General features: G+C 50.0%; 1 protein-coding gene across 2 annotated transcripts in view; it reads right to left on the bottom strand.

Moving 5' to 3' along the window:
- Nucleotides 1-209: 209 nt before the first annotated feature.
- NUP214 (nucleoporin 214) overlaps nt 210-22,224 on the bottom strand; it is a 34,751-nt gene continuing 12,736 nt past the window's right edge. The window contains exons 15-37 of one of the 2 annotated variants that reach the window (XM_040442084.1): nt 19,777-19,848; nt 19,550-19,699; nt 18,185-18,343; nt 17,994-18,097; nt 17,141-17,314; nt 16,956-17,041; nt 14,118-14,201; nt 13,681-13,962; nt 13,445-13,603; nt 13,260-13,359; nt 12,672-12,744; nt 11,279-11,366; nt 10,837-10,912; nt 10,523-10,599; nt 9,391-9,558; nt 7,827-9,311; nt 7,670-7,740; nt 4,650-4,806; nt 4,428-4,574; nt 1,924-2,095; nt 784-938; nt 684-708; nt 210-370 (exon numbers count right to left, since the gene is read on the bottom strand). In XM_040442084.1, coding sequence (XP_040298018.1) covers nt 334-370; nt 684-708; nt 784-938; nt 1,924-2,095; nt 4,428-4,574; nt 4,650-4,806; nt 7,670-7,740; nt 7,827-9,311; nt 9,391-9,558; nt 10,523-10,599; nt 10,837-10,912; nt 11,279-11,366; nt 12,672-12,744; nt 13,260-13,359; nt 13,445-13,603; nt 13,681-13,962; nt 14,118-14,201; nt 16,956-17,041; nt 17,141-17,314; nt 17,994-18,097; nt 18,185-18,343; nt 19,550-19,699; nt 19,777-19,848 — 4,101 coding nt within the window. In that variant the 3' untranslated portion in view covers nt 210-333. The remainder of the gene's footprint in view (nt 371-683; nt 709-783; nt 939-1,923; nt 2,096-4,427; nt 4,575-4,649; nt 4,807-7,669; nt 7,741-7,826; nt 9,312-9,390; nt 9,559-10,522; nt 10,600-10,836; nt 10,913-11,278; nt 11,367-12,671; nt 12,745-13,259; nt 13,360-13,444; nt 13,604-13,680; nt 13,963-14,117; nt 14,202-16,955; nt 17,042-17,140; nt 17,315-17,993; nt 18,098-18,184; nt 18,344-19,549; nt 19,700-19,776; nt 19,849-22,224) is intronic. The other variant, XM_040442085.1, reaches the window with a different exon arrangement.

Below are 22,224 nucleotides of genomic sequence, written 5' to 3'. Positions count from 1 at the left end.
TAGCAGCTGTCTTTTAAGGGAGCAGAGGAAAGGGACAGAGGACATTAATGAAAGCTGCTATTATAAGGTAATTACAGCTCTTTTTCCAATCATTGACAGGCTCACTCAGGTATACATGCCGAGCTCTAATAAACTAGCAAATAAAAACATGAAAATACTTTAATATAATAAGTAAAGGAAACCATTTAATAAACATGGAAAGTCCTCAGTAAAACATGTTGTAACGGATGATTTGCAGAACATATCCACTGAGGGGGGGCGGCGCTGTGAAGAAGCAAAAACAGAAACCAAAGGAAACGAGTCATCTTCCTCTTGCACGTCGTCTTGGTTCTCTCAGCCCCTCCAGCCTCCCCCGAATGCTGATGAAGACGACCTGTGAGACAGTAAACATGGCGGTGTGAAGAGGAGCGTTCAGCCCGAGTGCACTGCTCCACAATAAAGCCTTTCTACAGGGGCCGTTAGGTGCAACGGTCCCATCGGAAATGGACGCCGCTCATACATGACTATGGTAGAAGTCCTCCACCTTCAGACCCCTCTAGTAGAAGCAGCTCATTTCCCTGCCAAAAAAGCACTGCCCATGCCGAAATCCAACAGCCTGATCCCCTCCCCTGGTCCAGCCACCGGCCCCCACGTGTCAGTCCACGGGCAGCGACGTCTCTTCTTCACATTCTGGGTATACTTACTGGTTTGTGGCGCCAAATGAGAAACCTGCAAAGCAGAAGGACACCGGTTACTGCCAGCCCGTGACAGAAGGCACAGGGCGAGGAGAGCTGGACGACTTACCTCCGCTGCTTGCAGGCGCTGGCACGCTGCTGCCAGGACCAAACCCAAAGCCGCTACCTTGGCTGCCAAAGCCAGTGCCCTGCTGAGAGAGGACGCCAAAGGATGGGGCACTCTGAGTGGCCATGCTGCCGAACGAGGAGCCACCGCTTCCAAACCTGTAGGAGGAGACAGGAGAAGTGGGGACAGCCGACACCACCAGTATAACCCTCACCGTGCGTCATCTGCAATGTTACATAGGACTGCAGGAAGAAGAGACACTACACCACCAGTATAACCCTCACCGTGCGTCATCTGCAATGTTACATAGGACTGCAGGAAGAAGACACTACACCACCAGTATAACCCTCACCGTGCGTCATCTGTAATGTTACATAGGACTGCAGGAAGAAAAGACACTACACCAGTATAACCCTCACCGTGCGTCATCTGTAGTGTTACATAGGACTGCAGGTAGAAAAGACACTACACCAGTATAACCCTCACCGTGCGTCATCTGTAATGTTACATAGGACTGCAGGTAGAAGACACTACACCAGTATAACCCTCACCGTGCGTCATCTGTAATGTTACATAGGACTGCAGGTAGAAAAGGTACTACACCAGTATAACCCTCACCGTGCGTCATCTGTAGTGTTACATAGGACTGCAGGTAGAAAAGGTACTACACCAGTATAACTCTCACCGTGCGTCATCTGTAATGTTACATAGGACTGCAGGTAGAAAAGGTACTACACCAGTATAACCCTCACCGTGTGTCATCTGTAATGTTACATAGGACTGCAGGTAGAAAAGGTACTACACCACTATAACCCTCACCATGTGTCATCTGTAATGTTACATAGGACTGCAGGTAGAAAAGGCACTACACCAGTATAACCCTCACCATGTGTCACCTGTAATGTTACATAGGACTGCAGTGTAACCCTCACTATGTCACCTATAATGTTACATGGGACTGCAGGCAGAACAGATAATACACCAGTATAACCCTCACCGTGTGTCATCTGTAATGTTACATAGGACTGCAGGTAGAACAAGTACTACACCAGCACTGTGACCCACATCCCTCTCTGTAGCCCCAGTATTAAGATCTCATGGTCATGGAGCTTTATTAAAAGGTGAAGTAAAATCAGTTCTTACCCGAATCCTCCCGTGGTAGCGGCCGCCGTACCTTCCCCGAACACTCTGCCACCAGTCGAGCCCAGAGGGCTAGAAAAGCTTTGGGCTGTGCCGAATGTTGGCGTCCCTCCAAATCCAGGGGATCCCCCAAAGGTTGGAGGGCTGCCAAACACCGGAGCAGCGCCGAACCCACCTGAGCAAAACAGGGGCAAGAAGGAAAAAAGGAGAAGGGAGAGACAAGGGAATATACATCACATGCAAGGTAGTGGCAGGCAAGAGCAGTAGTACAATGCAGGCACGATCCAGCAGGGGGCGCCGTACACACACACTATGCAGACTACATCAACCAGCGGACCAGACCGCGGGAGGCAGATACAACACAGGGGAGGGGCAGCGCCACGTATGGGGGGTGGGTGCAACTAGAGCTGCTACGCGGTAAGAGGGATGGATGGCGGCTTCCAGTATCTTGTTGGAGGGTCTCAGAGACCTGGCAGGGGGTCTACAAAAAAAAAAAAAAGCCTAAGGATTTTGTGGACCAGTTCCCTGTCACTTTCAAGACCTATGCTTGCTGTCAGTAAATAGAAACATTCTTGTTTACATCCAGAGGCTGAAAACCCGTCCGGACTTCCTATTTCTTGCAGCTGAGGATTTGTTACAATTATATCAAGTACAGACAATCCTGATGCACCGATACACTGTAACAAAACGTCCAGGACAGAATACAGAGTTGTGCTGCAGAGTATGGATACTATGTAACAGACCCCCAGCTGTGAGAAGCATTAGGCCAGGATGGGATTTTCAACTTCTGGATAGTAACACAAATGATGCCATTCACAGAAATCAAGCAGAGATCTTAGAGGAGGCAAGCAGGGAGCTTCAGCTGAACGACAAGTGGAAATCATCTGGTTTGCTCATAGACCCCATATAACATAAAGGGACTACTGTACGGTCATCACGGAGAGTCTGGGCCTTCACCCTACGGCTATAGGGATTCTGACTCCAGCTCATCTACATCGTTGGTTAGGAGCCTGAGGTCGTCCGAAATCCCCGTCTAATCATAGACTCGGGCTGCTACTCCGTCCTCCATGCTTTAAACTGCAGCTGCGATTGTTCAGACTGACGAATGGTTACACGCTTCGGCCCCTTTCACACGAGCGTGACGGATTATGTCCGGATGCGTTCAGTGAAACTCGCACTATTTTGCAAGCAAGTTTAGTCAGTTTTGTCTGCGAATGCGTTCAGTTTTTTTCCGCGCGGGTGCAATGCGTTTTTCACACGCGTGATAAAAAAAACTGAAGGTTTACAAACAACATCTCTTAGCAACCATCCGTGAAAAACACATTGTATCTGCACTTGCTTCCGGATGCGACGCGTTTTTACTGAAGCCCCATTCACTTCTATGGGGCCAGGGCTGCGTGAAAAACGCAGAATACAGAACATGCTACGTTTTTCACGCAACGCAGAACTGATGCGTGAAAAAAATAAATATAAAACAAACGCTCATGTACACAGCCCCATTGAAATGAATGGGTCCGGATTCAGTGCGGGCGCTATGCGTTCACGTCACGCGTTGCACCCACGCGGAAAACTGGCTCGTGTGAAAGGGGTCCTAGGAGGAGGTCAGTTTTTCCATTACAAGGCACAAATGATAAGAAACTGAACCAGACTGAGGGGAGGAGCCTGAGCGAAAGGAGGGGCCTGGGGCAAGAGGAGGAGCCTGAGCAAAAGGAGGGGCCTTAGTGAGGGGAGGGGCCTGAATTTTTCTTTGGCTTATAATACAAATCCACCGCCACAAGACACGGTCAGCCACCAACATAACAGAAAGGAAGCCGCCATATCACATGAAATGCCAATAATTTACCCAGTGTACGGCTATTAATAATCCAGACAACTGAAGATGCATATGACGAGTGAGACCACCTTCCGGCAGTATGAGGGGAGTGGGGGAGGGACACTAATAAACCGCTCATCATGGATGCCACATTAAGGGCAATGGGGAGCAACGACACAGTCTATCTCCCGACTGTCCAGTGGAACTTCACCATGGAGATTTAATGCAATGTCCATGGTCTGTGGCACCTCACGGCGGCTCCTCAGCGGCTGTCGCAGTGCCTCAGTGTCCGCTAGCTTACAGATCTGCCCAGAGGGTAACACAAGGCGCCGACACTTGCTGAAGAGCCACCAGATGCTGAAGCAAGTCTGCACAGAGCAGGGACCATCATGGAGGACTGAAATATTGTAGGGAAAGCAGCACCGCTCCCCATTCAGCAGACTGGATGGAGGTGGGGGATGCGGCTGCAGCACCTCGGCCTCTGTGTGCATTACACAGCAGAGCTCCGACGGGACACTACTGAGAACCTGCACATAGAAAGGAGTGGGGCCCGAATTCTACGGCTTCTAATGGTCAGCATCTGTGCAGAGTTTCAGTGCCTCATCAGCGCAGGTCCGTCTATCCCTTCCTATGTGACTGGAGGGGTGCACTCATACGGAGGAGAATCGCAGGACGCCCCTGGTGCTGCCATTACCGGTTTTGCTGGGACTGGAGAACCCGAACCCCTGAGAGGCCACACTTCCTCCAGCGCTAAACGTTCCTGACTTCTGCTCTCCAATTGTTGAGCCGTCACCAAAGCTAAAAGACTTGGCCCCGCTGTTACCAAACAGGCTGCTGGCGTCTGCGAGACGGGGGGAACCGAGTCAGAAGAGCGACCCTAAGGGAAGTCGCACAAACAATCAGGACCGGTACTCACTGGAGGAGCCGGGGGCGCCAAATGCTGCACCGGGTGATCCGAAGGGATTCTTGTTAGCCGCTTCTTGGCTGGGTTTGCCTCCAAGACCACTGAAGAAGCCCCCACTGCCGCTAGCACCGCTGCTTGCACCAAACAGGCTCCCGGAGGAGGACGAGGACTGAAGGACACAAACATATGGATATAGAAGAATCAGGGTCAGAAGCCGCAACCACCTCAGACTCTGAATTTCTAGCATTTCGAACAGCAAGAATCCCCACTGCAGAGCCCACTGCAGAGCCCACTACTCCGGCCATAAAAATACCAGGACAGGAATGTGCAGGACGATAGAAAAAACGGTGCCCACAGGTAGTGTGTGGTTTAGTATCAATCCCTATGCAATACCACTTGTATAAAAGAGGAGAGACGCCGCGCTCGGCCTAGTAATCCTGACCCCTATTAACCTCTGCTTCTGACTGTAAAGCCTGTCCACCTCAAGATGACCTTGGTTCTGATATGTGGGATCAGGGGACCACCTTCTCCGGCGGTCCAATATACAGAGGTAATAGCAGGTAGAACAGGCCGTGTGGAGTTCGCCCTGGCCGGTAGCGAGACTCCGCTTGTACCTACGCTCACAAAGGGAGCCGGTGACGTCACCTCTTGATCTACGGGCTGCTGTAAGCACCAAGAAACCTTCCAGCGCGTTTCGAGCAATGCGATGCTCTTCGTCAGGGAATCATTCGAGTGCCCCCAATAGCTTTCTTGTATTCTACCCGCTCATGATCTTAATTGGCTCCGGCTTCAGAAATTTGACGATTTTAAGTACATTCGATAATATTTAATCGAAACCATATCACTCGATTTCTGCGTTTAAACCCTTCGGGTCCAGTGTGTTCATGTTAAAAATCCATTGAGTTTCTTTTTTCGACATATTTTTAATATAGTCTCCTCCTCGTATGTCCATTTTAACTGTTTCTATCCCAAAAAAGGAGGATCCCTCGAATTTCCCATTATGCTTTACTCTTATAGTGTCTCGAAAGAGGACGCCCTTCAGATTCTTTATTTATATTGTATATCTGCTCGCTCATATGGTCTCTTTGTACGTCCAATGTACAGCTTTTCGCAAGGACACTTTATTGCATAAATTAAACTCCTATAAATGCAAAACGCACCAGCGGTAATGTTCATACCAAATCTCTATTGAACATATATGCATACTAACAACATGAATAAATAACGGTTTTAAATCATGTGTTATTCATTCATGTTGTTAGTATGCATATATGTTCAATAGAGATTTGGTATGAACATTACCGCTGGTGCGTTTTGCATTTATAGGAGTTTAATTTATGCAATAAAGTGTCCTTGCGAAAAGCTGTACATTGGACGTACAAAGAGACCATATGAGCGAGCAGATATACAATATAAATAAAGAATCTGAAGGGCGTCCTCTTTCGAGACACTATAAGAGTAAAGCATAATGGGAAATTCGAGGGATCCTCCTTTTTTGGGATAGAAACAGTTAAAATGGACATACGAGGAGGAGACTATATTAAAAATATGTCGAAAAAAGAAACTCAATGGATTTTTAACATGAACACACTGGACCCGAAGGGTTTAAACGCAGAAATCGAGTGATTTGGTTTCGATTAAATATTATCGAACGTACTTAAAATCGTTGAATTTCTGAAGCCGGAGCCAATTAAGATCATGAGCGGGTAGAATAAAAGGAAGCTACTGGGGGGACTCGAATGACTCCCTGACGAAGAGCATCGCATTGCTCGAAACGCGCTGGAAGGTTTCTTGGTGCTTACAGCAGCCCGTAGCTCAGGAGGTGACGTCACCGGCTCCCTTTGTGAGCGTAGGTACAAGCGGAGTCTCGCTACCGGCCAGGGCGAACGCCACACGACCTGTTCTACCTGCTATTACCTCTGTATATTGGACCGCCGGAGAAGGTGGTCCCCTGATCCCACATATCAGAACCAAGGTCATCTTGAGGTGGACAGGCTTTACACAGTCAGAAGCAGAGGTTAATAGGGGTCAGGATTACTAGGCCGAGCGCGGCGTCTCTCTTCTTTTATACAAGTGATTTGTTTAACCCCTTATAACAGTTTTTTGCGGAGCTGTTTCGACACTGCTGCTTATCCACTGTAATTAGCGCCGGTGGCGAATTCTTTTCATACTATGCAATACCAGGTGACCCAGGGACCAGCGTGGAGCTGTGATTAAGACGGAAGCCATGATTTTCTAGTCCTCAACAATCCTTTAACAAAGGCAAAACAGAGGGTTAAATGCTGGGGCCCGGGAGAGGAAGATTTAATAACGTGGGCTCTGCCTGGTACGGGACTGTATATAAGGACCAAGGTGTCACCCTGCTCCGGGCCCCCTTAGGACAAGGCGTCACCCTGCTCCGGGCCCCCTTAGGACAAGGAGTCACCCTGCTCTGTGCCCCCTTAGGACAAGGCGTCACCCTGCTCTGGGCCCCCTTAGGACAAGGTGTCACCCTGCTCCGGGCCCTCTTAGGACAAGGTGTCACCCTGCTCCGGGCCCTCTTAGGACAAGGTGTCACCCTGCTCTGTGCCTCATTAGGACAAGGTGTCACCCGGCTCTGTGCCCCCTTAGGACAAGGTGTCACCCTGCTCTGTGCCTCATAAGAAGGTTGTTGGTCCCAATGAAATCAGATGGGACATCCCCACTTGGGACCCTCCCTACCTCCCTGAGCAGACAGCTCCCGCCAACAGCAGCATTTCGGATCGTCTGTGTAACGCATCTACATCCCAATGGCCGCCGTGTAACACTACATTTGACCTGCAGATGCCTCTGTAGAGAAAACGCATGGCCACCTACGGATCACTGCTGCTTGCTGGGGGTGAGGATTTGGCCGTAGTGTAATCCTACCCTCTAAGGCCCTTATACCAATATAGGAGGTTGCTGGGTGCTCGGTATGTGCCACTTACATGCGGCAATCACAGGGACAAACTATGGTAAACATAATCCTTAATCTGCATACACTTCTCCTTTGCTGGCCGACATTAAATCTGTACCTGTGCGAAGAGACTTGGGCCGGTGTTCTGAGACTGGCCAAATATGGATCCAGAAGAACTTGACGGAAATCCTGGCGTGTGCGAAAAAACAAAACCCCCACAGATTAGTGCTGCCCTAAATAGACAGAAATAAGCAGAAGTAGCAGCCGATTCTCACCTGCAGACTGTACAAAGCCGAACACCGAAGACGACGTCGTAGTTGTAGCCGAGGAGCCCGCACTGCCAAAGGCTGGTGTCGCCTGACCAAAGGTGGAGGGGCCCTGCCCAAACGCTGCAGCACTGCTCTGTCCAAAGAGACCTCCTTCAGCCGTGGGGGTACTGCTGCTGGACTGCTGTCCGAAGGAGAATGCATTTGCACTGCTAGTAGTCGCAGAACTCCCAAACAGCCCCCCGCCGCTGCTACTACCTGCCGCAGTAGAGGTGGGAGTCTGGCTGAAGATCAGCTGTGACGAGAAGTTGGATGGTTTGAAGGAAAAGCCATTGGCAGAGGTGGGAGAGGTTTGCCAGAAAGACCCGGCCTGACCAAACGCCGGCTGTCCGAAACCTGCACTTCCTTCTGTCACCCCAAATCCTGAGGAGCCAAAAGCAGAGGCCGGAGCGGTAGACTCAGAGGTGGTGGCTGAGGTGCTACTCTGCTGACCGAACAGAAGAGGGGCTGAACCAGTTGCCGGGTTCTGACCAAAGACTGGGGGGGCTGCAGAAGCTGGTGGCTGGACAAAAGCAGGAGCTGGAGTGGGGGTGCCCTCTCCTGAAGGGACCTGTGTGCTGGGTGCACCTGAAGAAGCTGCAGGGACCAAAGCTGGAGAAGGTAGACTGGTGCTAACCACTGCTGGTGTGGAAGTGGTGGCTGCATTTTGCCCCAAGTTCACGGTGGCTGGAAATGTGGACACGGGAACAGTCAATGTCTTTGGGTCTGCAGCAGTTATAGAGGCGGCAGCCACAGGTGTCGACACAGTGCCGTCACCTGCTGGGCTTGGTGCTGCTTCTTTACCCCCCTCGCTTGGCTGAGCCAAAAGTGCTTGCAACTGAGGAGCAGCAAAATAGTCAGGAACTGCTTTTTCAGGTCCCGCTGCCTGTTTAACATCTAAGCTAAACGCTCCAGGAGCGGGAGAAGGCACCGGTATCGGAGCGGCAGGTGTCTGGGTCGCAGTTATAGGAGGCATGAAACCAAACACTACTGAAGCTGGTACGGCTGAGGGCGCACCGCTGGCTGGAGGAGCTGAGCCGGCTGGTGCCATAAAAGAGAAGCCAGACTTGACGCCTGGGTTAAATATCCCGGCCAATAATGGGACATTCAACACAGAAGAGGCACCTGCAGTTGAAGCTGGATCTCCAGGCTTTGAAGAACTGACCATGGAGCCGACACCTTGCGGTGCAGATGGGGCAGCTTTGTATACATCCTCGACTTGACCAACCCGTAGTCCAGAAAAGCTTCCTAGAGTCTCACCCGCAGGGGATGTGGCTGCAGACGTAGTAATTGCTACCTGCAGGGACGCTGGCTTAGCGCTGGTGGAGGAATCAGCAGGGGCTAGAGATGGTGGCATCACAGACAAGATGGAAGGCGACATATTGGGCGGAGAGACAAGCTGCTGCTTCATTCCTCCCACACTCATGAAGTTTGCAGGCTGGGTGGTATCCCTGTCTGAAATATGAACGATAAGCAAAGTAATTACCAGTGATCGTGTGCAGGCCCGAATACATCCCCACACAAGGAGACTTACGCTGCAGGTGAGGGGCAGCAGTGCCTGGTTTAACAGCAGAGATAGGTTCAACTGAAGAAGATGGCGGCAGACATGACAAGAATGGGATAGACGTCTCCGACCCAGAGGCAAAGGGAGCCTTGATCCCGGGAGCACCCGGAAAACCTGGAGGCTGATGAGACTCCTTTCCTGAAAAAAAATTTAAAATTTAAAAAAAAAAAAAAAAGAAGACAAGAAAGACAAGAAACTCAGCAGCTAAGAGTCTGAGACTGTAGATCTAGAGCATTGTCACTAACTGGTGGGGGTCTGACATCAGGGACCCCCACAGATCCTGAGAACAAACTGGTTTAGTGCTGCATCCCCATCACTTTAATGGGGCCACAATGCAGTTCCCCACACATCAGGTGCTCTAGCACTGCAGCCCTGGGGGGATTGTACCAGAGGTCGGTCCCCACCCATCATAAAGGAAGGCAATATAAGATGGCAATGTCCTTTGCATCGCCAAGCAATCTATTAACCCTCGAGCAGACAGCACTGGCCGCAAATGACACATGAAAATGGTTCCCAGAAGGTTTGCAATTAAAAGCTTGTTGCAGTTTGTCGATGCAGGCAAAATCAATCTCGTCAAGATCCGGGCCGGAAGGTTATTTTACATGGATCCATTGTAACAAATCATTTGTGTGAGAAATGCTTGTTAGGCCGAATACACACGACCGTGGAACACTGACGTGAGCGGTCCGTGGTATCCCGGCCTGGCATCCTGCTGAGAGCAGGAGCGCACGGCGTCATTGGTTGCTATGACGCCGTGCGCTTCGTGCCGCCGCTGCAGTACAGTAGTACACTGGTATGATCTATACGAGTGTATTACTGTACTGCAGCGGCGGCACGAAGAGCACGGCGTCATAGCAACCAATGACGCCGTGCGCTCCTGCTCTCAGCAGGATGCCAGGCCGGGATACCAAGGACCGCTCACGTCCGTGTTCCACGGTCGTGTGTATTCGGCCTTAGTCTTTGAATGTAAACAAAAAATGTTTCCATTCTGACAGCAAGCCGAGATCTTGAAAACGGTTGAAGAATTGAAACAAAGGCTTTTAGAAAGCTGCTGCAGAAGTTTAAACCTTGATAAGACCGTATGGGGGCAGGCACAGGTTACCTGGGGCGAAGCTTCCGAAAGTGGAGGTGGGTGCTGATGTGGTGGCGGCGGCGATGGCAGGACTCGTAGAGAAAAGACTGGAAAGCAAACAAGCAAGAGATCATTACTAGAAATAATTCATGGATCAGACTGAACACCCTAGCATCATGCTGCTGTGGGACCAGCGACATAAAGTGGATTTGTCCTAAGTGGAGAGTACCCCTTTATAGAGAGTAAGGAAGCAGCTGGTCCTCTCCAAAACTGTTCCAGCCAAGCGGTCATATTTAAGCGGTTCAAACTGTCCGACTGGAGGGCACAATGATAAATACACAAACCTGGGAGAAGAAAACGGGAACACTTTGTTGCCAGGGGCACCGGCTGCCATGTTTGAAGATGAAGGGGCTGCGGGTCCTACAGCAAACAAGAAGAGCACCATTATCAAGTGGATGAGGTCTTAGAGGGTATGCATGCTATTCAACCAGCGCAGGACACGGGATAGGACACTAGTCTGTAAAGAGTGCTGATGAGAAAGAAGAAGTATACAACTCGGAGTGATGCGCTTCCAAGAATACTCCACTCCTTTGTATACGTCTGTAGGTTAGTAAAGAGAGGAGTAACACCCGACTGCAGGATCAGACTACAGTGGATTCTGTGTAGTCTGTTACCACGGAGACAAAGAGCGCTGCATGCTATGGAAACAATGTATCCAAAGCATAATAAGGGTTATTCTGTTCCTCGTGTCAGAATAATCATCACCGAGGTCATCAGCCAACTCACCCATCACCCTGCTGGGTGGCAACGCTGGTCCTGGCTGGGGAGCGCTGGATGGAGCCTGAGCAACTTTCAACCCGGCAGAGGGAGGAACCTGGAAGTAAGACAACTGTAATGAGAATCAAACCAACGGGACAAGACTTATCCATCAAACTCCATACATCTGGAGGACGGAATCTGACCCCCCGCCATGTCACTTCTGTTTTGCCACACCAGGGCCTCAAGGCAGCAGCAGTGGGTCCAACACAACAAATGTCTGACCGAGGAGGAAACAAGGTTGGATGTTGATAGATCTAATCCTTTGTTACCAGGAAAGATAAGCAGCGTCAGGAGTGTAGAAAATGCCATCATTTTATGACTAGTGGTGGTCCAACCTTCGTGACCTCCACTGATACTAAGGCCTCCTTTACACAAAAGTAGGTGTCCGCAGTTGCGGATCCACAATACACGGGCACTGTTCCGTGTGCATTCCACATCACGGATGTGGACCCATTCACTTCAATGGGTCCACAAATCCGGAGATGCGGAATGGTGCGGAACGGAAGCATGGAATCCTGGGGTTTCATCCTGTACGTCCGTTCCGCAAAAAGATAGAACATGTCCTATCTTTTTGCGATCCGCTGCGGCTGCCCCACGGTGGGTGTTAGTGTATTGCGGCCCGCCGCACGGACACGGGGCACACACGTTCATGTGCAGGAGGCCTAAGAATGTGTCTGCACTGCTGGCGTACTGCTTCAGCCCCTCCCAGACACTGACTTTATGGGTACCTGCAGCCATCACCCCTTCACTAAATGGCACCGCAGCTCCCTGCACAGTGGGTGGCTTGGGCACCGGTGTGCAAGGAAAAACAGTGGAGGGAAAGCAGCATTAAAGGGGTTGTCTCGTCACAGACCATGGGGGCATATCGCTAGGATATGCACCTATATCGAGAACGGAGCCCTGAAAGTGGTGCAGAGCGCACTGCGCATGCGCAGCTGCCCTCCATTCATTTTCTATGGGGTCCGCCGAAAATAGCCGAGCACTGGCTTGGCTATTTCTGTCGGGCCCATATCAGTGAATGGGAGAGGTGGCCGGTCATGCGCCGTGCGTCCCATTCACTTCTATGGAGAGAGCCCTCTGGTCCGGCCACCACTTTGCGGGGCTCCGTTCCCGATATAGGTGAGGGTCCCAGGGGTCGGACCCGCACCTGTAAGACAATGGGGGCATATCCTAGCAATATGCCCCCATTGTCTGAGATGAGACAACCACTTTAACACTGAGGCCTCTTCTGTCTCAAGATCGTGGGGGATAAGACCCTTAAGTGGTGACATATCCTAGCGATACTTCCTCAATACTGCTTTAAGGCTTCACATTTCACATTTTGAGAAGGACGCTATTCCAGCAGTTCACGGTTTAGTACCTGTTTAGCCTGGACTGCGGCAGCTTTGTTTGCCTGGTTACTAGCCTGAGCGACGGACTGCGGGTTGGTGGGCCTGAAGGGGTAAAAGAGAGATTAGATCAAGAAGCAACATGTACAGAGAGAGCAAGTGACATCTGTATTCTGCCGATCCCATGTCTTCACTCTATAAAGGAAAACATGGACGTCACCACACTGGCTCCATAAGGGGTACCAGGTAAGAGCATCTCTCGTTTTGGCATTCCTGGCCCATCCACAAAATCTGCTATTTGAATGTAATACATTTCTCTAGCAGTTGCTGCTGCAGAGAAAATGTACGGACTAAGAATAACAGTCGATCACTGATCAGACCCTCTCTGATCGTCTCATCGATGGTGTCAAAGACTGCAATGTTCTATGGCAGGGATCAGCAACCTTCGGAACTCCCAGCATGCTCCTTTCACTTCAGAAAACAGCCAAGTGTGCATGATGGGAGATGTAGTTTCTCAACACCTTGAGTGCCGGAGGTTGCTGACCCCTGTTCTATGGGGTCGGCTGAATGAACAGTTGTTGTGCTGCCACCTGGAGGCAGGAATGGTCATTGTTACTTACGCCATGACTAATTGAATGTTCGGTCCGGGCCCATTCCCTTTCAGTTCTTTCACATTCACTACTTTGGGTACAGTTTGCAAGGTGGATTCAGTGAGTGCGGCTGCAGGAAAAAGCAAGGTGACATACGCTGATCAGCAATAAAGCCGGAGCGACATGTGAATATTTAAAGGGATGGTTCAGGGTACCTGGCGCCAGGCCGGTCACCTGCTGCCTCCTCATGGCGGCGGCGGCGGCTGCTTGTGTTGCAGGGACGGTCGGCGCGCCGTGCTTCACGGTCTTGGTGGCCAGCATTGTGCTGTCGGCTCCTTGCGGGATGACACTCATTGAAGACACAGATACCATAGCTGGATGGAGAGGAGCATGCGTTAACTTTCCACATTGCACTATTAACAGACCAGCGTTTACTTTACCAAAAACGTACGAGTGCTGGTGAAGGGTCCAGAGCTCGGCTGAACCTTTCCAAGCAGAGAAGCCGGTGTCGCAAATCCTGGCTGCAGGGAGACTGTGCGTGTAACAGGGGCGTGACGCACGGCTCGCACAGGGGAGGGCTCCGGCGGTGGAGTCTCCTGTCTTACTGGCTCATGCTGTGGCTCTGACAGTCCCCCCTGAGTATCTGCCGCTTCTGACAGGGAAGATGAAGAACTAACGTCGTCCAGATCTTCTATGAAACTTGGGTTCAAGAAGGAGGAGCGGCAGAGGTTGGCTGAAATACGGAGAAAATAAAATAGGACACTAACAGGATGGCGTTCCCCAACCGGATGGGACAAATGCAAGTATTACTGATCTATCCCCAGAGGTTACACAGGACGGAATGAATCCCAGGCCCGGCCATGGTAATCACTGACTAATGCTATGTACCTGGAGCGAGCGATCTAACCGGCGGGACCTTCCGCTTAGTGAGGAAATTTCTAAGTTGATTCTGCTTCACCGGAGATAACTTGGCTGCAAAAACAGAAGAAATGTTAGTAAAGGTCAATGCGTCACTGCTTCCACTAAAAGGGGTGTCCAAGATTAGAAAAAAATAAAAATAAAAAAAACATGGCTGCTTTCTTCCAAAAACAGCGCCACACCTCTCCACAGGTTGTATGTAGTATTGCAGCTCATGCATGTCGATAGAGCTGTAATACCTGGCACAACCTACAGACAAGGCGGGGGGGAGCCATGTTTTTCTAATCCTGGACAATGCCTTTAACACAAAAATGTGCATTTTATTGTTCAGGGCACTCAGAACCATTATGACTGGCAAAGTGCAATTTAAAGGGGTTGTCTGACTTCAGCAAATGGCATTTATAAAGTAAATGCACATATTCCAAGGCCCTTCCTTATTTAGAACGATTCTCCATATTATATCTGTAAAGAATAAATCAAGGCAACTGGACTTACTGTAGATTTCTTGAAACCGTTTCACTCGTTCTTCCAACGAGCTTTCTCAATTCTGAGTGACTGTACAAGAATTCTCTGGGAATAAATATGTAACTGAAACAACATCTGGGAATTATACCCAGCATGGGGTCAGAGGTCATTATACCCAGCATGGGGTCAGAGGTCATTATACCCAGCATGGGGTCAAAGGTGTTGATTCCATTATCCTAATTGGAGTCAGTAGGTGATAATGACCTCCCAGAAAGAGGTGTCAAGACAGCATTGTATGTGGCAGACAATAGATGTCTAACCCCCCGCCTCTATTCAAGCTTGGCTTCTCCATTTTTACGTAGATGGCCTCCTTCACACCTCGTTTGTACCAATCGGCCTCCTTATCCAAAACACGTACTTGACTGTCTTCAAAAGGTGTGACCTGTTTCTTTTAGATGTAAGTACACGGCTGAATCTTGACCAGAGGTTTTGGCTCCTTCTATGCCGAGCCATACGCTGATGTAGGCATTGTCTGCTTTAAACCCAGAAACACACTGAGGCAACAACTGGTTCACCCCAAAGACCCAACGCCTAAACACAAGATGGACAACATTGTGTACGCAGTCCAGTGCAATGAGGAATGCTCAGAACTGTATATCGGCGAAACAACAACCACATCAGCGTATGGCTCCGCATAGAAGAGGCAAAACCTCTGGTCAAGATTCAGCCGTGTACTTACATCTAAAAGAAACGGGTCACACCTTTGAAGACAGTCAAGTACGTGTTTTGGATAAGGAGGCAGATTGGTACAAACGAGGTGTGAAGGAGGCCATCTACGTAAAAATGGAGAAGCCAAGCTTGAATAGAGACGGGGGGTTAGACATCTATTGTCTGCCACATACAATGCTGTCTTGACACCTCTTTCTCTCTTTCTGGGAGGTCATTATCACCTACTGACTCCAATTAGGATAATGGAATCAACACCTTTGACCCCATGCTGGGTATAATGACCTCTGACCCCATGCTGGGTATAATTACCAGATGTTGATTCAGTTACATATTTATTCCCAGAGAATTCTTGTACAGTCACTCAGAATTGAGAAAGCTCGTTGGAAGAACGAGTGAAACGTTTTCAAGAAATCTACAGTAAGTCCAGTTGCCTTGATTTATTCTTTACAGATATACCATGACCTGGATAAGTGAGAACCTTCACAGATTCTCCATATTGCCTTGACTCATTTTTCCATCACATTATACACGGCTCGTTTCCAGGTGTTACGACCACCCTGTAATCCAGAAGCGGTGGTCGTGCTTGCACACTATAGGAAAAGGTGCCATTCTCGCTGGTGGCCAGGACAGTGGGAGGACGCATAGGACAGGGCTTTTTCATAAACTGTGCAAGCATGACCACCGCTGCTGGATTGCAGGGTGGTCATGACCATGGATATGAGCCGTGTATAACGTGATGGAAACATGAACTAGGCCAGCAAAGGAGGCAATATGGAGAATCCCAATACATTAGTAAGTGGTTTGTATTAACGGTGTCTACATGATGAATGCCATTTGCTGATGTGAGAGAAGCCCCTTGAAGGGATTGTCCGGTGTTAGAAATAAATGGCCGTTTTCTTCCAGTAACAGCGCCACCCACGTCTATAGGCTGTGTCCTGTACTGCAGCTTGGCCCTACTGATGTGAATAGGACTCAGCTGCAATACCACACACAACCAGCGGAGAGATTTGGCTCTGTTCTTGGAAGAAAGCAGCCATGTTTTTTTTTTTATTCTGTCCAAACATTTTAAATGGTTTATCGTGCATGTTAGTTATGACAGACCTACTGAAATAAACCCACCAGTACCATACCCCATACTGGTGGGAACAATGATCCCCTCTGTAGAGCCCCTCCATATGGCGAAATGAGGGGGCTGAGAATAAAGCACATTACAAATCTGAGAAGTCACATGATTAATCACATGACCACTTCATCCATCAGCTGCTCTGGGAAGGGTCATGTGATACCATTAAACTCCCATTTCCAGTCAGGGAGGGATCACATGATACACCCAGCGGGATTTATAGGGTGGTCTTACTAACCCTGATGTGCCAGCCTCTACAGAACTTTGGCGCTTGGTTCCGACATGGTTTAAACTACGCCAGCTTCCTTGCTGGCATAGTTTAAGACCATTTTCCACGCCATAAACTGACGTAGAAAATGGTAAATGAGACAGAACGGCTGGCCCGCCTTATTTCCCACCCACGCCACGCTCCCTTAAATAAACAAAAAAAAGTGGTGTATATTTCGCAATAAATGACCCCCATGTCTCCCACATCGCGGATTTGTGCTTACGTGGTAGCTTCGGAGCCAGCTTGATCGTGGTATCTATCATGGTCTTTGACAGAGTGTCCTGTAGGCTTTCTATCTCCACATCGTGGCTGTAAAAATAAAAAATAAAAAAGCAGCGACAACATCAGCACAAAGGCCATTTCCGGGGAGCGGGCTGAGGTCTCGCTGCGGCTCGTGGCTCCTCTCACCTGCAGTAGGAGGATTCGTCGCTCGTCACTTTCCACTTCGAGGTGCAGTTGTAGAGACGCAGGTGGTACAGACTGTCCATCAGCTGGTTCAGACGCTGCCGCTGCTGGTTGATGATCTCCCGGTTATTGGCCAGGGTATTAAACAGCGTCTCGCGGTCCGATACGGCATATCCCCTATTAACACCAGAGCACAGGAGGGGGGGCACAGTCAGCAAAGGCCAGGAAGACCTTCAGATGATGCGCTTACCTCAGGGTAGTCCTGGGAACCAACTGTTAAAGGGGTGAGCCCATCTTACAGTGGTGCTGCCGCTATATCTGGTGGGACCCTGAAGAGGTGCAGCACCAGTATAGCACATTCATGGCAGGAACTGTAGCATGGCCCATGCACTGGAATCCAGCTGTGCAGGGACTGTGAAGGAGGTGCACATTGACGGCCTGTCCTCAGGATGGATCATCAGTATATGTGATTGGTGGGGATCTGACTCCGGGCACCACTGCACGCTCCATGATCGCCACGGCCTCCTCATATCATACCAAGCATAGCGCCTTCCATTGGACAGTGGCTGTGCTTAGTATGTCACATCGGGCCCATTCACTAGAATGAGGCTGAGCTGTGAACGTGATGTCGCTGGCCTAGGAAGAGGGTGATGTCAGCAGGTGATCTGCTGGGAGTCGTGCCCCCGCCAATCTGATATTGTTGATGACCTACCTGAGGATAATTCATCAGCATTGAACTTCTAGAAAACCCCTTAAGCTTAGAGCACATGTATTTGTTGGTATTGTTCCTCTCACAACCCCATTAACTGCCCCCCCCCCCCCTCCACCCTCACATATGAGGCTGATGACCACGTACTTTTGTTTTCTCTCGGATTCCACGAAGCGGTCCCACTCCAGGTCCAGGACATCGCTCACGCCTTGAACTTCATTCCTTACGTACTGGTGGAGCCTGCGAATCTCCTGCAGAAGATGGACAAGAGGTTTGTGGATGTGCGGGCCCCTGCCATATGGTGACTGGCACTGAGCCTCATCCCTCTCCAGCCTTACCTGCATCTGGGCCTCGCTCTTGGGGTCCAGGGGCTTCTTATATAAAAGACGGCGGTATACAGGGTCACTTAACCGCTCCTTTTGCTCTAGCGCACTCTCAGCATTGGCCAATCCTTCCAGAACGGTGGTTTTCAGACAGCCGATATCTCCATGGTGCGACTGAAGAAGAAAAAAAAAAAAAAAAAGAAGATAAATTAGGGTCCAGTGGGGGCCAAGATGAACAATGCTGTCAACACTAAGGTGTGAATCCTCACACATATGCACTGAGGGAGCAATGATTAACATCTGGAATCCCAGGCTCTTCTGATCCCAGCCGTTGGAGCAGGAGCCAGGCCGTCATTAGACCCCCTCCTCCTCTGATCCCAGCCGTTGGAGCAGGAGCCAGGCCGTCATTAGACCCCCTCCTCCTCTGATCCCAGCCGTTGGAGCAGGAGGCAGGCCGTCATTAGACCCCCTCCTCCTCTGATCCCAGCCGTTGGAGCAGGAGCCAGGCCGTCATTAGACCCCTCCTCCTCCTCTGATCCCAGCCGTTGGAGCAGGAGCCAGGCCGTCATTAGACCCCCTCCTCCTCCTCTGATCCCAGCCGTTGGAGCAGGAGCCAGGCCATCATTAGACCTCCTCCTCCTCTGATCCCAGCCGTTGGAGCAGGAGCCAGGCCGTCATTAGACCTCCTCCTCCTCTGATCCCAGCCGTTGGAGCAGGAGCCAGGCCGTCATTAGACCTCCTCCTCCTCTGATCCCAGCCGTTGGAGCAGGAGCCAGGCCGTCATTAGACCTCCTCCTCCTCTGATCCCAGCCGTTGGAGCATGAGCCGGGCCGTCATTAGACCCCCTCCGATCCCAGCCGTTGGAGCAGGAGCCAGGCCGTCATTAGACCCCCTCCTCCGATCCCAGTTGTTGGAGCAGGAGCCAGGCCGTCATTAGACCCCCTCCTCCTCCTCCTCCGATCCCAGCCGTTGGAGCAGGAGCCAGGCCGTCATTAGACCTCCTCCTCCTCTGATCCCAGCCCTACTAACTTCTAGTTCTCAAATATACTGTTTCGGCTCCTCATAGTTTTCAAGATCTCTGATTTTCAAGCAGAGATTTGTCTCCGTGCAGGTGCAGAGCGGCATCTTGTAACGGGCACTGGAGCCTCCATCACATACTCAGATTTTAATCTACTGGAAGAAATCCATGAAGGCTCCTTTTGAATGACAGCAAGCAGAGATCTTGAAAACTGTGAGAACTAGATACAGAAAGCATATGAGGAAATAGTATAACCTATATTGTGTGAATTTGAAGTGATTCTAATAATAAACCTGCAGGGGATGTGACCCCCTCTAACTCTATGTGCAGAGACAACCTTCCCCCCATCTGTCCATTGCTACCTTTGTGGTTTCCTGGATTTCCAGAAGGAAGGAATGGAGATCATCACACTCGGTCCTCAGCTGCCTCATCTCATCCGGCGACCCAACGGGAAAGCAAGCCTTCGCTGTCCGCGCCTTCAGGTCATCCAGCTCCTTCTGAAAATGAGCAATCTGACCCCACAAAGACACACATCTAGATAAATGAGGCCACTGAAAACCTTCACCCATCCACCGCCCAAAGTACTTGCCTCCTCTTTTATTCCATTGTGAATAGGATCTTTACTGTCCACGGATTTATCAAACGATCCACTAACCACCGGCTGCAAGAAACAAAATATGGTGACATGGTGATTGCCCCGTTATCAGCCATTTCAGGGGAGAGGATGACTGTAGGACAGGAGAATACAGTCTATTGCCCCCTGTTATCAGCCATTTCAGGGGAGAGGATGACTGTAGGACAGGAGAATACAGTCTATTGCCCCCTGTTATCAGCCATTTCAGGGGAGAGGATGACTGTAGGACAGGAGAATACAATCTATTGTCCCCTGTTATCAGCCATTTCAGAGGAGAGGATGACTGTAGGACAGGAGAATACAGTCTATTGCCCCCTGTTATCAGCCATTTCAGGGGAGAGGATGACTGTAGGGCAGGAGAATACAGTCTATTGCCCCCTGTTATCAGCCATTTCAGAGGAGAGGATGACTGTAGGACAGGAGAATACAATCTATTGTCCCCTGTTATCAGCCATTTCAGAGGAGAGGATGACTGTAGGACAGGAGAATACAGTCTATTGCCCCCTGTTATCAGCCATTTCAGGGGAGAGGATGACTGTAGGGCAGGAGAATACAGTCTATTGCCCCCTGTTATCAGCCATTTCAGAGGAGAGGATGACTGTAGGACAGGAGAATACAGTCTATTGCCCCCTGTTATCAGCCATTTCAGAGGAGAGGATGACTGTAGGACAGGAGAATACAATCTATTGCTCCCTGTTATAAGCCATTTCAGGAGAGAGGATGACTGTAGGACAGGAGAATACAGTCTATTGCCCCCTGTTATCAGCCATTTCAGGGGAGAGGATGACTGTAGGGCAGGAGAATACAGTCTATTGCCCCCTGTTATCAGCCATTTCAGAGGAGAGGATGACTGTAGGACAGGAGAATACAGTCTATTGCTCCCTGTTATCAGCCATTTCAGGGGAGAGGATGACTGTAGGACAGGAGAATACAGTCTATTGCCCCCTGTTATCAGCCATTTCAGGGGAGAGGATGACTGTAGGACAGGAGAATACAGTCTATTGCCCCCTGTTATCAGCCATTTCAGGGGAGATGATGACTGTAGGACAGGAGAATAGTCTATTGCTCCCTGTTATCAGCCATTTCAGGGGAGAGGATGACTGTAGGACAGGAGAATACAGTCTATTGCCCCCTGTTATCAGCCATTTCAGGGGAGAGGATGACTGTAGGACAGGAGAATACAGTCTATTGCTCCCTGTTATCAGCCATTTCAGGGGAGAGGATGACTGTAGGACAGGAGAATACAATCTATTGCCCCCTGTTATCAGCCATTTCAGGGGAGAGGATGACTGTAGGACAGGAGAATACAGTCTATTGCCCCCTGTTATCAGCCATTTCAGGGGAGAGGATAACTGTAGGACAGGAGAATACAATCTATTGCTCCCTGTTAGCAGCCATTTCAGGGGAGAGGATGACTGTAGTACAGGAGAATACAGTCTATTGCCCCCTGTTATCAGCCATTTCAGGGGGAGAGGATGACTGTAGGACAGGAGAATACAGTCTATTGCCCCCTGTTATCAGCCATTTCAGGGGAGAGGATGACTGTAGGACAGGAGAATACAGTCTATTGCCCCCTGTTATCAGCCATTTCAGGGGAGAGGATGACTGTAGGACAGGAAAATACAATCTATTGCTCCCTGTTATCAGCCATTTCAGGGGAGAGGATGACTGTAGGACAGGAGAATACAGTCTATTGCCTCCTGTTATCAGCCATTTCAGAGGAGAGGATGACTGTAGGACAGGAGAATACAGTCTATTGCCTCCTGTTATCAGCCATTTCAGGGGAGAGGATGACTGTAGGACAGGAGAATACAGTCTATTGCCCCCTGTTATCAGCCATTTCAGGGGGGGGAGAGGATGACTGTAGGACAGGAGAATACAGTCTATTGCCCCCTGTTATCAGCCATTTCAGTGGAGAGGATGACTGTAGGACAGGAGAATACAATCTATTGCTCCCTGTTATCAGCCATTTCAGGAGAGAGGATGACTGTAGGACAGGAGAATACAGTCTATTGCTCCCTGTTATCAGCCATTTCAGGGGAGAGGATGACTGTAGGACAGGAGAATACAGTCTATTGCCCCCTGTTATCAGCCATTTCAGGGGAGAGGATGACTGTAGGACAGGAGAATACAGTCTATTGCCCCCTGTTATCAGCCATTTCAGAGGAGAGGATGACTGTAGGACAGGAGAATACAGTCTATTGCCCCCTGTTATCAGACATTTCAGGGGAGAGGATGACTGTAGGACAGGAGAATACAATCTATTGCTACCTGTTATCAGCCATTTCAGGGGGGAGGATGACTGTAGGACAGGAGAATACAGTCTATTGCTCCTGTTATCAGCCATTTCAGGGGGAGGATGACTGTAGGACAGGAGAATACAGTCTATTGGACCCTGTTATC

Source organism: Bufo bufo, chromosome 8 (genome assembly GCF_905171765.1).
Source record: "Bufo bufo chromosome 8, aBufBuf1.1, whole genome shotgun sequence".
Classification (NCBI taxonomy): Eukaryota; Metazoa; Chordata; class Amphibia; order Anura; family Bufonidae; genus Bufo; species Bufo bufo.
This window is presented reverse-complemented; position numbering and strand designations above follow the sequence as displayed.